We start from the raw sequence: 15,365 nt of genomic DNA on the forward strand, positions 1-15,365 counted from the left end.
TCATTTGTAACTGCCCAATTGCTTCAATTAGAGCTTGTTTAGTAATGAAATTTCAATATATAATATGAATTTTGTGTTGTTTAGTTTAATTTGAAGTTTGTTTTATGATTTTTGTTTTGTTTTGTTATTTTTCTGAGTTTTTTATATTATTATTTCATTTATTGTGATTGGTGAATTAGAGGATTGTCCTATTGTTGGTTAAACCTCCATATTCGACGGTCATATTCTATGGATTTTTTTTTTAAAGCCCATTCTCCAATCAATTTGATAGTCTAGGGCTGTCAAAAAAAAAAATTCTACAAGAGAATATTTGACGGGCATATTTGACGGTAGGGTCCGTCAAATTTCTCAAAATTTGATGGGCTAAGATCGTCAAATATGGGCTTTTTTCACATAGTGAGTAGCATGGGATTGTTACTCCCAAACTCTAAAAGAAAGAAAGAAAGTACAAAAAGAAAGGTGTGAAAAAAAAATTCTTTTAGAAACTTGTTTCTATATGGAGGGGGTTCTCTTCTCCAACGAGGTCTCTCTTCTTTTTTTGGGCTGAAGGACCTCCGTTTTTCTTTAGCTCTCTCACTCTTTGGACGACTTCTTCTCCATCGATCTTCTTTTACAGAGACCTCTCTGTCATTTCTACGATTGGCCGACTCCATTGCTACAACTTGCTACAACTGCATCGGTTGGGCCTTGATCTTCTGCAAGTCACCTCTCCCTCACCTCTTCTTCACGTTTTCTCCTTCAACAGCCCTCACTCTTCACGTTTTGACTACAGCAAAGCTCTCCTTCCCTTACTACATCTCCTAACAGCATTTCAAAGCAGCCACCTCGCTGCCTCTATCACCTTCAATAGCCCTCTTCATCTTCTCCATAGAACCTGCAACACAAGCCCATTACTGAACGCCTCATTCTTCCTCTCCATCGCAACAGCCCCAACAAGGACTCACAAGTCTTCGGTCGTACCAGAAGGAACCATCATGTCATTCTCGATTTAGTAGGTAAACAAATTTTTATTTATTTTTTATTTTTCATCCTCGTGCTCTCTTACGTTTCTGACTCATTCTTCATGGCGCATTGTTATTGGTCTCTTTGTTTTATGTATGTTAAATTTCCCTCACATTGAAGGTTCATATTGATTTTGGCGTCATGATCATCATAGAATTAGTTACAAGAAGATTTTTTTTTTTTTTGATGCCACGTGGTATTTTGTTGTGTTTTGAATGATTCACAATAGGGGAGATGCATTGTTTTTATGTTTTGTTTGTTTTCTCATGTCAATAGGATTACGAAAACATTTTTTTATGAATTTTTTATTTTTCTTGTTTACTTGTGCACGTTAGTAGGATTAAAAAAAAATTTAGGCATTTCTTACGTTTACATATCAATAGGATTAGAAGGAGATTTTTTTCTATATTTTTGTTCATTCTTACATATTAATAGGATTAGAGAGTTTTTTTAGGTATTTTTGTGTTTTTATATTGATAGGTTAGGAGAATATTTTTATGCCTCCATCTTATTTATTTTTATTTGTTATTTTTTATTTTATTATTTGCATATTAGTAGGATTAGGAGATTTTTTTTTATCATGATCATTATGCTCGAATTGGATTTACATGATTCATGATGATGTTCAAGCTCTTCGTATTATTTTAAGATTTTTCCATGTGATTAGTGCACTCTTTAACTTGACAAATATGCATATTATTGAATGACAGTTATTTTGACAAAATCGAAAATTATGTATGCATGGTCGTTTGGTTAGTTTAAAGATTCGATAAATATGAAATTTTTCTTATGGATTTTTCTTTCAAATTTGAAAATTTTATGCAATAATATTTGTCAATCTCTAATTTGGTAAGTATGATAACCTGGATTCTTTGTTGTTTGGTAAATTTTCAATTTGGTGATTCTCAACAAATCCATAATCTTCTAATTTGAGACTTCATGTTCATATAATTCTTTTTTAGGAAATTATTTGTGAATCATTGGAAAATTTATATTTGAAAACATTTTAATATAAGATTGCATAATTTTTTATTTTGGGAGAACATATGTTCATAGATTTCTAATTTAGAAATTCATGGTTTAGCAATTTCCTAATTTAGAAGATTCTGCATTTTCATATTTAAAAGGTTCACATTCATGGAAATTTGGGAGTTTCTAATTCAGAAATTTACATTTTTTGAAACTTTCCATTTTGAACAATGTATCATTTTAAATTTCTAATTTAGGAGTTCAGCATATATTTTCCAAATTCTAATTTAGGAAATTTCATATTCCTAATTTGAAAACTTTATGAGTCCTAATTTAGTAGTTTCTACTTTGGACAATTTGGAAAATATTTCATGTGAAGTTTTTTAATTGATTTTAGATCATGGGGCCAAAATTAAGGCTTTTTCAAATCTTTATATTTTGTGTGGAATTTGAGAAATCATGTAATGATTGAAGGATCTTAGCCAAAAGATTCGTTTGGCAAACCCAACATAAATTGATGATGATGATTAGACCATAACCTTGACCATAGTCTTCCCCATTGACTATAAGTTAGTTTTGGATCGTAGTAGAGATCGATCATTTTGATCGGGCTGGTTCGATGCTAACACCTTCTGAAACTCATAACTTGACCCCTTACCCACCTCTCTAATCCGTGAATCGATCCATGTCTATTTAGAGTTATTTTTTGTTCCTCTACCTAAACTAGGTGGCGACTCCCATTTCTCAAAAAATCTCCATTTACCAATCGGACCCTTTTAAACTATTTAGTAAAAAAGGGTCGAGGCAATTTCACCAATTCTAATATTGCGAGGTTCTAAAGTAAAAGATGGGTTAATGCTATCATAATATTTCCATGCTTTAGAATCTGCAAGATGCCTCAAAATCTCATCCTTAATGCGACCATCATCATGCCATCTCATGACAGAAATAGTTTTTTATGACATGAACAAACTTTGCAATCTTGATTTCAATGAAAAATGACACAAAATCTTGACAGGGATTTTCTTTTGATCACCTAGCAAGTCATCTTTTTTCCATCTTGAAACTCCACAAATGTCATAAACATCTTTATTGTTAGCCTTCTTCCAGTACAACATGCAATCGTTAGGACATACATGAATTTTGTTGTAATTGCACTACAAAATTTTAAGTTTTTAGCGGGGGTCAAAAACCGTCGCAAATACTAAAAAGACCGCCGCTATTATTAATAGTGATGGCCACGTGTAACGCCACTATATGTGGTGTAGGTAAAGGCCATATGGGGCCCTATAGTGATGGTCAAAAACCGCCACTAATTGATTGTATTACCATCGTAATAGGTATGAATGAGACCTATAGTGACAGTCATAAACCGCCACTAATTGAAATTATTATTATCGCTATAGATATAAATGAGACACTAGAGTGGCCGCCGCGAATTTATTTTTTACCGTAGTTATAATACGATTTTGAATGCCTATAGTGGCGGGAATGGCCGTCACTAATAAGAATTTTTTTTTATTTTAAAATTATTATTTTTATAATAGAAGTATAATGTGTATTTATAACTGTGGTATAGCTGAAAGCAAAAAAAAATGAATTGCACAAGTCCACAAGGGGATCAAAGAGCTTATTCAAGAGTGTAAATGCAACGCCAACTTAAATGATCATCTTTTCAGATCAACCATTCCGCTGTATGCTACAATCATTATATCAACACTTCATTGAGAACTTGGGTGATCCACATGAGATCCTATCCATTGTTTTTGAGGATGAAATTCAATACACATGTGCTTTTGAAGGGAATGTCTCAACTTCATCATCCAATGTATACATATGAACTGACCTATAATCTAGCCGGACCTTCTCATTCTCCCAATATTTGCAGATCAAAGTGAATATCAGTTCCAGCCACAAATAAATAAAAAAAGGATTAAGAAGAGAAGCAATTGATACAAGTCAAATGAAATCAGTAATTAGTTGGTTTCACCACCATTGCATACAACACCTATTGAGGCACCAATGGTCTCTCAAGGTAAAAGCCTAACTGTTATCATTAAGACTTAAAACTGAGGCCTTTACATTTATTTAGCATCTAATGTTACTGTTGGAGAAACTAAAGAAGCAGTCTAGCAACATCATAGGAATCCACGTGGCATGTTAACGAGTGGGTCGGACTTTCTTAGAAGATCTCCTACTTAGGAAGTTGAAATACATCATAGAAGATCAACTATGAAAACATCAACCAAACAAGCCCTATTCACAACTAATAATCTTAGAAAACAAATTATGTAGAACATCAACAGATAGAGCTTTGCAGATTTGTTCATCGGAGAAACAGGGAGATAGGGAATTTCATATTATCAAATGTATTTAAATATTCAGATTATCAAAACTGCTTTAAAAGTGACTAGTCTAGTTTGTGGAAGCAGATTTGACTAAGCTAGAGTATTGAGTTGAAATGAACATAGAGATAATGAAACAAGTTTCGTTTTGGCCCAAGCAACGAAGTTCTAATCAAGGAACTCAACAAAGTCATATCCAAACCTAACGCCATGAGGAATATACAAACTCAACAGCACCTGTCCGATAGTGTCAAAGTGCTGGTTTGGAGGTGAATGGGTCTACAGTTATGAGAAGATTTAGAATAACATTTAGGTACATCTATCAAGATCTTAAGAATTATCTCCCATATTTAGCCTTTAATTTGCTTCTCATTTATGAACTTAAATCATAGATAATAGGCTTAAAAAGTATTCTAAATAGTTAGTTAGCCAAGTTCACTAAATAAACTCCTACCTATGTCGGAGTTCTGAAAGCATTCAAATCTCAGTCAAAAATTCAAATCTCAAAGACGTTCTAAATGTGGTGGTGATTTGTCATAATAAGGAATCCTATCTTTGAAAGTTATCGGAATGTACACTGCCTTACATTTCAAAGGATAAGACTACATATGATCGTATTTGCAAAATGAGATCATCAATCAAAATCAGATCTAGTCAATTTAAGTTTTGCTACTAGTCATGAAACCTCGTGTATTAAATGAGCAAGAGTGATTGGTCAATGTAGAGAAAATTTTCGAGCAGTTAAAATATGCTTTAATCTATCCAAGATACATGAGGAATCTGTTTCAATCCCACTCTTGAGGATACATGATTACAGCAACTAGTTGGTACATTGGCTAGCATGCCTCATGACAAATAAAGAAGACAACATATGTTGGCATGTAATTGATGGATGATCCTTGTTGCGAACATTAGCAAATAAAAAATTAACTAGAAGTAGCTCATACCTCTATCAGCTTCTTCAAACAAATTGTAGCCCTCTCCAATGCTTCGACATCTTCATCTATCCCCAAATATTCGAATTGGAATCTGCAAGATGGAGAAATAAGTTATTCTGAATTCTGATATACAACCCTCTATTTTTTACCATCTGTAAACCATAATATGAATCATGTTTTATTCATAAATGTATACTAAAATGGAGAAACGAAGTGATCTACTCAAAAGTATTCATGAAAAATAAAATAGTGTTCCTAAAAGGTTGATTAGATGACCAGTTCATTCTTCAACTACTGGTAGACCACCTAGAGCCAACTAGAAGTTTTCTAGAATGACAAACAACAGTCAAACAGAGGTAAAAGTTTCAAATGCACAACTTTACTATTTTCCAGTGATGATAAATTTTCAGATCACTTAATCAAGTGGCAGTGTTAATGTAAGGATTCCCATGCAAGACAGAGAGAGTAACTGAAACTTAATCACTAGAAGAAAAAGCCTCTCTTATAGATAAAATGACCAAATAAAGATGATTTTATTAAAGGAAAATAAGAAATTTGAAGGAGATGAGCAAAGTTCAATTAATTAAACAATGCATGAGGAATTGAGTTTTGTTAAAATAAAGAGTAGTGTTGCTATCAGCCCCAATCGACTGTTTAACTTAAGGTCCAGACTGTGGGATGGTTCTCGAGGTAGACAACATTGGAGACATGAAAATCAGACCTTGGCACCATGATGATCAGGTGGTGTTGGGGTTGACGGTATCACATTCCTAACATAATTTTAACAAAAACACTTTCCTTACTAACTTAGTCAAGCTAGGCCTACTCTAATTTTAATACATAATTAGATAGAAAGTTTAGCTAACAAAATCTCTGATACAAAACATAGGAGCTAGAAATATAATAAATAAAATGGCAGCTGGTTATGAAGACTTTCTTTGATGAAAAAAAATCGGGAAAATGAAGAAGAACACACCAAGTTCTTAGCTGGAAAGTTAGGAATTAAAGTCCATTTCTTGGAGATCAAGAAACAAACTGTTCCACATAATTTGGAAAGGGTATATATGTTAGGCTATCTTTATCATATAAATTGCTAATTTTATTTTAGCTCATATTGGGTCTACTTCTACCTTGGTACCCCTGCTAATACATAACAAATTTGACTCTGAGAAATCTGTGGTAAATTTTATGAGTCCAACATTACATTAGACTTGGATTCGGGTTTGAATCTTACTTGATCAATTTTAGTGAAGCATTGCACCAAGTTGTACGTTGTCTCATATCTAAAGCTACGCGCATTTTGTCAATGATGTCATGATCACCATCGAAGAGTTATTACAAATATTTGGGGTCAGTCATTTTTTATAATAATGTCCAAAATAATAATATAACTGTAAATCAAATTTCTTTCTTGCATTCTCACATAAAAGAACAAGTCTTCAACTCAAATCAAGTGACACAAAACATGCTGAGAACAGAACTTACATTCAATAGCAGTGTTCTATCTTAAATTGACAATCTTGATTAGAGATTAACGTTGGAGTGCTAAAGTAGAATGTTAGTTTGGTGGTTTACAAACTAGCAGCTGCCACATGTGACTAACGGTTAAGTTAGTTTTATGAGGTAGCTGAATTGACAGTTAGTTAGTTAGTTCATTTTCTTGTTCTTGATCGGTTAAGGACATGTTGTTTCTTTGTTGTACTCTCATTCCCTTGATCTATAAAAGGGTCTTATATGTATCATTGTGAGAATAGAATTCAAAGGAGATCTTTGAGTGTAAAAGGGTTTAGGGAAGTGAGGTTTTCTGACTGTGTTTCAAGGTTCTTGTTCTAAGAGTCCTATTTGGCCATTAAGAAGGTAAGTCGTGCACTTCGTTAAAGACTACGCGTGGACACAAAGAAATTCGATTTTCGTCGGAGAAAAAATTTAGCAATTGGCCAGAGACGATCTTAAATTTCGTTCAACCGTCGAATATAACTCAAAGTATACAATAATTTCATAGAAAATCCATGTGATCTTCGATAAATCAATTGTTTTATTATATTTATACATGTTTGAACGTATTGGATCATGTTTACATGATTATTTTTTATTTATTTTAATTCATTTGATTTATTTAATGTATTTTATACATTTTATGAGTAGTATAAGGTTTGTATCGATTTTTGTCAAGTTTCGACGAAAAAATTAGCAATTCAAAAAAAAAAATATAAATGTTGAGTTTAGTTCAAATTTTTATTTGTGTTGCTTCTATATAGTATGTATACCCATTTTATACTTTTATTTCATTAAAAATATTGAAGTAATTTTCAATTACTATAAGTTTTTTAATGAAGTTAAGGTTTTACCTTCCATTTTGAAACGTTGGGAATGATTTTAAGATCCAAATCTCATCGTATCAAAATGTAACTTTTTATTTTTTTTTAAAAGCATAAAATTCGACGTTTTCTCCCGATTTTCAAAACGTGATATCTTAAGCGTTCCTTTGAATTAAGTAATAAAAATTTTATGATGTTTCTCATGTTATCGAGGGCTTTTCAATTTCAACAACTTTGAAAAAATCATTTTTTTAACACTTAGTCAAATTTTCACAGATTTTCAGTTTTTATATCTTACGATTTCAATATGTTTTTCAAGCCTTTTTACTTAATCAAAACCATCGAATGGAATTGGTTGATGCTATATGAATTTCAAACAACTTTAAAGACGAAGTTACTTTGATAGATATATAGGAAGTTAGACGATTGATTGATTGATAGATTGGTAGAGAGAACGTATGTTCTTGATTGATTGTTGGGATAGTACCTCTAGTTTTACTTAGTGGCCATGTCACATAAAATATGATAGATAGATAAATGAGATAATTGATAAATGAAAATAACAGATGATTGTCATTGGAGAGCACTATCAGATTTTGTTTGTATTTTCGATACAAAAAAATTAGTATATAATATATAAAAAATAAACTATTTATTTTACCAGAAAAGATTCATAGAAAATCCATAAAAAGTGATGTGTTGTCGTATATCCGAAAGTGGCGAGTTAATTTAAGATAGCGCTAGATGTCATATGTTCTTTGGTAGTATGGGATACCTTAGAACATATTATAGTTATGAGATCCAAAAAAAAATTTTACTTATTTTTTAACGAACGTTGAATGTAAATGCGGTATAATGTAGAGATAGGCGGGGTTCACATGCATTGCCTCTTGATAGACTTCGATGTGAGGGGTCTCTTGAGCTAGTTAGTGATGACTGTTAGTCTGTAGTCGTCAAACGGTTAACCTCACTTTTAGTTGAACTCAGTATTGGATTCTTGAGTAATGGACAGTTTGAACCGGATAAATGGTCATCCAACTGTAGTAAGTTAGACCGACCACAAAATTAGATTATAACGATGAGATTCCATGTCGGATTGGAAATCTGGAATAACGAATTGTCATAGTCAAGGCGGTTATATCAACGTGTTCCTTTGCTCTCTTATCAACTACACCGTCGTGTTTTTATTATGTATATTTTCTTTATTTTGTGATGTTTGATAGATGTTTTTATTTAAAAGATAAATAGGTTACTTTAAATAATAGAAATGATAGATTGAAATTATTTTAACTGTTTACGAAATATGCTTAGACATTTATCGTATGTTACATTATGAAAAACTTGAATTATTTAACTGTTCAAATGATTACTCGTGCATGTATGACTCGCTATTAGAACGACGTTCATCCTACTGAGTAACATTCCCTCGTTACTCACCATATCATTCCCCTTACAGATTATTCAGCTATTAAGGAATCGTTCTTTGAGGAGTTCTTTGATGAGGTCTTTGAAGAGGACCAGATCGATGTCTTGTCACCGCCGTGTCTTTGAAGATTAATAGAGGATCCTAGCGATTTTTGCTTGTAGATAAGAACTATATTATGAGATTGAGGATTTTAATGATATCAGTATTTGGTGGTTGTTTCCGTTTACTCTAGACTCTTATTTAGATGTTCGTCAAATGTTTGTTCTGTTGCGTATATTTTCTTTTCCATAAGTATTATTGCTTGTGAATGTTCTATCAGGTTGTGTGATTGGTTACCTTACTCCTCGATATTCTAACTGATGAATCATAGGGTTTCGTGTTGGGATTTCAGGGCGTGACAGGTGACGACTCCCAAATCCAAGTAGATGAGCTCAAACCTTCCCAAAAGGTTTCGAAGCTCACATATTAACAAATAATGTAGGCACAACGTCAAAAAACCCATATTCCACAACCTAAGGCTGTTGAATTTCATAAAATTCGATAGACCAAGGCATCAAAATTTTCACTATTTTTTTTTCTTTTTTAAATAGCTCAAAACCATCAAATTAATGGAGGATGGGAGAAATTTGACGGATCTAAGCCATCAAATCTGGAAGCATAAAATATTTCAATGCCCCTGAGCCGTCAAAATTTGGTTTCTAAAATTTTTTGGCCTTGGCTCGTCAAAATTTTCATTTTACATGTAGTATGGTATGTGTTGTCATTTGATTTAAAGGCTAGGGTATATTCATATTTAAAAAAATGAGGATTTGGGTCAACAATACTTAACCATCTCTCATTACAATTGTAAATATGTTGGAGTCCAACTAGCCTGACTAACAAACTCAAGCTTGTACCCTGACTAACACTTTTGGGCATGCCACGTGGGGAAGGGGATCTGTTATAGCCAATTAGCATGTACTTATAGGGTAACTTAAATGAGTCATTTTGGAGTGACTTCCAAACTGACCTCAATTTACATTCTGTTGGTGTGCAGGTGTGCACAGAACCATAGATGCTTTTCATTCATATCTAAATGAAAAGCATGTGTGGTTGTCTACACACTTCCACATTTTCAAAGTGTGAATTGAGGTCAATTTTGAACCCAATTTAGCATTATTCAAAATTATAAATGTTCCAACGGCTTGAGAAAAAACACATATTTCTATGAAAAAATCGCAATAGCAAAGAAAACATAATTGCACAAAACACAAGGATTTACGTGGTTCGACAGTGTGCCTACACCCACGGAACAAAACAAGAACAATCACTATATTCTCTCTTAAGTTTTATAGTCCTAGAGATCTCTATTTATATAATCGAGAGTTATCAAAACAAGCAAAACTCCCCAAAATAGAAAATTCCTTTAGAAAATATTACACGATTGTCTGCAATTCTGCGTAGTGTAATAGAATACAAGGCATTTACACAACAATCTCACCAATGCAAGTGAGAAATTTAATAGTTGGGATTCATTTGTATCCTAGTAATACACATCCTATTGCTAATTATCTCATGGATAATCCGTACATTTGGATTACACACTTGCACGGTCAAGACGGTATGTTTTCTAGTCATTTTCCATAAGAACAAACTCGAGGCGAAAGTAAAATATTAAAAATATTTTATTAATGGAAGACAAATGAACAATAAAACATATATATTAAACACAAGAAAACATTTAAGCTCAAATTATTACAAATACATCAATAAAAATAAAGACAAAGACCCCCACCTCCTCAAAAAAAAAAAAAAAAAAAGGAATTAATAATGGTAGATGAATACGTTAAACTCCGAAACTAGATACCTAGATATAGTATCAAAGAGCCGAGTTCTTGCCTGAACATACCCTTTAGCAAACCTAAAAACTCCAGTTCCTCCAACAATAGGAATCTCTTTTACTTTATCGTCCTCTCTAATCCTCCCTAATATGCTTATTGTACTCCCATTATACTTCCCTTCAGTGAAAACAAAACTGGAGACAAGCAACAATACTATCTCACTTTGTGAAATTAAGGGATAGATCCCTTGACCTCTTCCAATGATCTTTGATGTTAACTCTGGTCCCACTGTTAATGGGTCATCCATCACCACCACCCCACCGAAGAATGTTTTTGATGTAGTGTTGGTAATTTTGACAGTTGAGGTGTTGGGACCATTAACAATGTTATGGTAGTAGAAGTGAAGGTGAGTTAATTTCTTGTGTTTAAATCCATTCTCACTTGGATCTAAGGATCGAGAGAAGTGGGCGAGTGGTTTTCCATCCGTCACAACGTTACTGGAGATGAAGAAGGCGAAGACAATGAAGAAGAAGATGTGTTTGGGAAAATTTCGCGCCATGGTGGGATATGCGATGGTCTTTAAGGTGCTATAACAATGGGGTGGATGTTTGATTTTTATTTTCTACAACTATATATAGATGAAGATATGCTTTGTTTATTATTTGTTGACCTTTTACTTTTATTAAAGAAGGCATATTATACTTTTCTCTATATCTATACTCTATCTACGTAAAAAGGCTCTTACAGCTCAATTTTTTATTTTTTCATTTACCAACACTTCTACAGCACGTAAAAGAATTTTTTTAGTTTTTATTTTCACGTCCCCCAATTTTTTAGCATTGTTCTTTAAGATATAGACTCAACATCCGAATTGTCGACTTTTACTCATATAAGATAATATAAGATATAAGATATATGATATATGGTATACTTTTATTATTATGATCTTGACACAACCGGTTGTACCTTTCATGCATGACTTAATAAATTTTATTATTATTATTATTATTATTATTATTATTATTATTACTTTGCTTGATCTGGTTAGTGATTAGCTTAAGAAAGGATTCAAGAGGTTTGAACCTAAAACCTTGGGAACAACCTCCACAAGGTCTAATTAATTTTAGATCAATGAAGGAGTGATCTCAGTGGGGGACACACAAGAGACATCTTGACGTGGTGGTACATTCATGCCCATGATTCGTTTTCTCCTAGATACGAGTAAGATGCATTTATAGACATGCACGCGCCACCACGCCAAAGTGTCCCCCACTGAGGTCTCTCTAGCACAACTCCTAATTTTTTTTGCTAACTGAGTGTTCGGGCCAGCTTGCACGCACCACGACTAATCTCAGGAAAACTACCACAACAACCCACCGCCATGGTCCCCCAGTTAAATCATGAGAAAAATCCAAGGGGGGAAGACGTGTGCCTAACCCACACTTCACGTGCTCGCCCTTATTATTACACAAACTTTTAGGAGCTTCTTAGAAAATATTTTAATTGATGAAAAATTAGCAATAAGCCATCGTCTTCAACTAATAGTTAAAAACCACACCCTTCAATTATTTTTTCAAAATCATTTTTTAGAGTAGATGTCAAATGTCTGAGTAAGAACATGATGGTTTTTTTTCCCCTTAAAATAGGAGTCCAAAGTCCCTGTTAAATTATTCCTCAAAATTGCTTGTTAAAGAAGAACTTTAGATATCAGTTAGTACAAAAAATAGTGTCGATTAAGTTTTTACACGAACATCTATTCTCTTTTATATAGTAGTGTTCCAATCTTGAAAACTCAAGAATAAAATTAAAATTCCTAAAGAAATAGAAGATGGATGAAATTCTGGGTAGAAAAATTAAAGTGTGTCTACAAAGGATTAGGAGCATGCTTTAAAAACTTGTCTTGACGTTTCGTCTCGTCCATGAACAAGATCGAGTCGTCTTGGACAAGTTCTCATTCAACAATGAGAAAAATGAACTGTGGTTTTAAATCACATTCGATACATTTGACTAATCTATCCATCTCATTGGTGGATGATGTTGAGACGTCTTGGACGAGCAGTCTCGATTTTGGATGATATTTAAAATCATGTTTAGGAGAGGTTGGAAATAATGGATTAAAGATGAGGTTGAATGGATTAAAATTAATTTACAATAAAAGTTGAAGATGATTGAATTTGAGATCTGAATGAGACCTATAGATTTATGGTGGTCTCAGATCAGCCCATTGAAAGCCCTTTCACAAGACACTCACGTAGTCTTTCTCAATCATATAAGTATTATCTCTTAAATTCTTTTTAAACCTTAAATTTTTAACTTTCTTACGAACACCCTCTTTACGAAATCATTATCTATGAATGAAAATATACCCTTCATTTCCAAACGGTTGTTTACAAAATTAACCAGTGTCGATGGACATTAAATGTCCAACACTTTAAAATATTGTTTTTTAATGTCTAACACCATTAGAACGTTATTTTTATTTTTAAAATACTAAAAGAATATTGAGGGTTTTGTATCGATTCTATTATTATTCTTTTGTAATTTATATGATTATATATAAATAGTACTTCTGTTATTCAAAAGTAACAGTTTCGTAAAGAGAGAAGTGGTAATAAAATTGAAAAAGTAAGATTTGGAAAATATTGCTTCAATTTTATGAGAGAATGTGTAACTGTTACTTGTATTTTGACTTGAATGCTCAACTATTTGAGACAATTCATGAGTTGAGTCGATGAGTTGGTTCCATCAAGTTGTTTTGCACAAATCCCAATCCTTTATCAAGTTTCTTGTTAGTAATCTCCCATTCAATTCTCAAAAAATTCATGAATTTTTTGTTTTTCTCAATGAAAATATTATTCATCGGATTTCTAAATTATTATGAATAATTCACGTACCTTAAGTTAAAAAGAGAGTAAAACACATTTTTTAATGAATTTTTAATAATCTTGATAAAAAAAACAGACTATTATAACTTGTTATATGTTGTTAAGTGTAAACTTGCACAACTGTAAATCTGAAAATATTCATTAACTATTAAGATAGAATAATGAATATCGTACAACCTTCCACGTTCTAATAAATGTGATAAGGCTTGTTGACCTTTTTATTTTTATTTTTATCGGTGGTTTTGTCAATGTTTTAATTAACAAAAAACTAGCAAAAAGCCCTTGTCTTTAGCTTATAGTTAAAAATCGAACCCTTCAATTATTTTCTCCAAATCATATTTTAGAATAGATGTTAAACGTCTTAATTAAAAGATGATGGTTTTTTCTTTTTTCTTTTTTTGTAAAACATGTGTCTAAATTCCCCGCTAAATTTTTTGTGTTAAAGAAAAACTTTAATTATCACCTAATACAAAAAACAGTATCAATTACGCTTTTACACAAAGATCTATTCGCTTTTATGTTGTAGTGCTCTAATTTTGAAGAATCAACAATAAGATAAGATTCTTAGAGAAATAGAAAACAGATAAAATTTTGGATAGAAAAATCAAAGCATCTATGTTGTCTACTATAGAGATATAGGGCAGGTTGAAAATGCTGGATTGAAGATGAGTTAGAATTGATTAAAATTAATTTACCATAAAAGTTGAAGACACTACAAAAATACAATCCTTTAGTGACATTTTTTGCGGTAGTCAAAATAGGCGCCATTGTACACTACAGGAAAATAAATTTTTAACTTATATGTTGTTTGTTAAAAAAAGAAAAAAAAAATAACGACATATTTTTTGCGGCGGCCTAAATAGGCACCACCATACACTACAACAAAAATTTTGTAACAAAAAAAATAATAAAAGCCGAAGCTGCAATCGTCTCCGACATTTCCACTATCTCTATGTTCGAGATTTCTCCCATATCTCTCTCCCTTTTAAGCTACGAAGTTGCGATTGTCTTTGAGACTTCTTCCAACTCTCTCTCCTCTTTAAACTGCTAAGCAGCGATCTCAAGCTCTCTTCGAAGTTGCGATCGTCTTCTTCGAGACTTACTCAAGGTGTCTTGGAGGCTTCCACCATCTCCCTCTCTCTCTGACTTTGAGGGTTCCATAGGATTTTTCATACTTCAGATCTCATAGATTGTGAGTTTTTTCATTTTTCCTCGTGTTTCCCGAGATAATCATCAATTTTGGTTTCTTTATTGTTTCAGATCTCATAGATTGTGAGTTTTTTCAATTTTTCTTGAGCAAATCTGGTTTTAAAACATCGATTGTAGGTTTTTTTTTTTTTTTTGAGCAAATCTGGTTTTATTATTTGGAAGCATCAATCGTCCTTGTCATCCATAGTTTTCGGATTTCAATTTGCGTATTCAATTAGAGGTTGAAGGTTTAAAATCCTGGTGAGTCACTCTTTAGTTCGAAGCATCAATCCTAGGATTTTCAATTTTAGCTAAATCCATAAAACTTAAATTACTGATTATATAGGTTAGTATACAACATTGAGATTAGGATACTTCAGCTCTATCTCAACCTTATTTTGGATGGAATTAGATTGCAGGTGAATTTATCATTTAATTTCAGTTTTAAAAGACTTAGATTTAGAGTATCACTTT

At 32.5% G+C, this 15,365-nt stretch overlaps 1 protein-coding gene across 1 annotated transcript; it reads right to left on the minus strand.

The window, feature by feature from the left end:
• Positions 1–4,484: 4,484 nt before the first annotated feature.
• LOC147400553 (dirigent protein 8-like) lies at positions 4,485–11,377 on the minus strand. Its single transcript, XM_086444606.1, has 3 exons — positions 10,845–11,377; positions 5,264–5,345; positions 4,485–4,595 (listed from the first exon to the last, which is right to left on the minus strand). The coding sequence occupies exons 1-3, from the start codon at positions 11,375–11,377 to the stop codon at positions 4,485–4,487; spliced, it is 726 nt and encodes a 241-aa protein (XP_086300732.1).
• Positions 11,378–15,365: the final 3,988 nt, after the last annotated feature.

This window comes from Akebia trifoliata, chromosome 6, assembly GCF_017979445.1.
Source record: "Akebia trifoliata isolate Shusen 1 chromosome 6, ASM1797944v1, whole genome shotgun sequence".
NCBI classification, from domain to species: domain Eukaryota; kingdom Viridiplantae; phylum Streptophyta; class Magnoliopsida; order Ranunculales; family Lardizabalaceae; genus Akebia; species Akebia trifoliata.

Bases quoted from the DNA above. Each gene is read 5' to 3' on its own strand.
- LOC147400553 (XM_086444606.1), bottom strand. From the start codon at position 11,377: ATGGCGCGAAATTTTCCCAAACACATCTTCTTCTTCATTGTCTTCGCC. The intron at 5,346-10,844 runs GTATCTAGTTTC...TCCATCTTGCAG, and splicing joins CTCTTTGATACTATATCTAG to ATTCCAATTCGAATATTTGG. The intron at 4,596-5,263 runs GTATGAGCTACT...TCATAACTGTAG, and splicing joins GTTTGAAGAAGCTGATAGAG to ACCCATTCACCTCCAAACCA.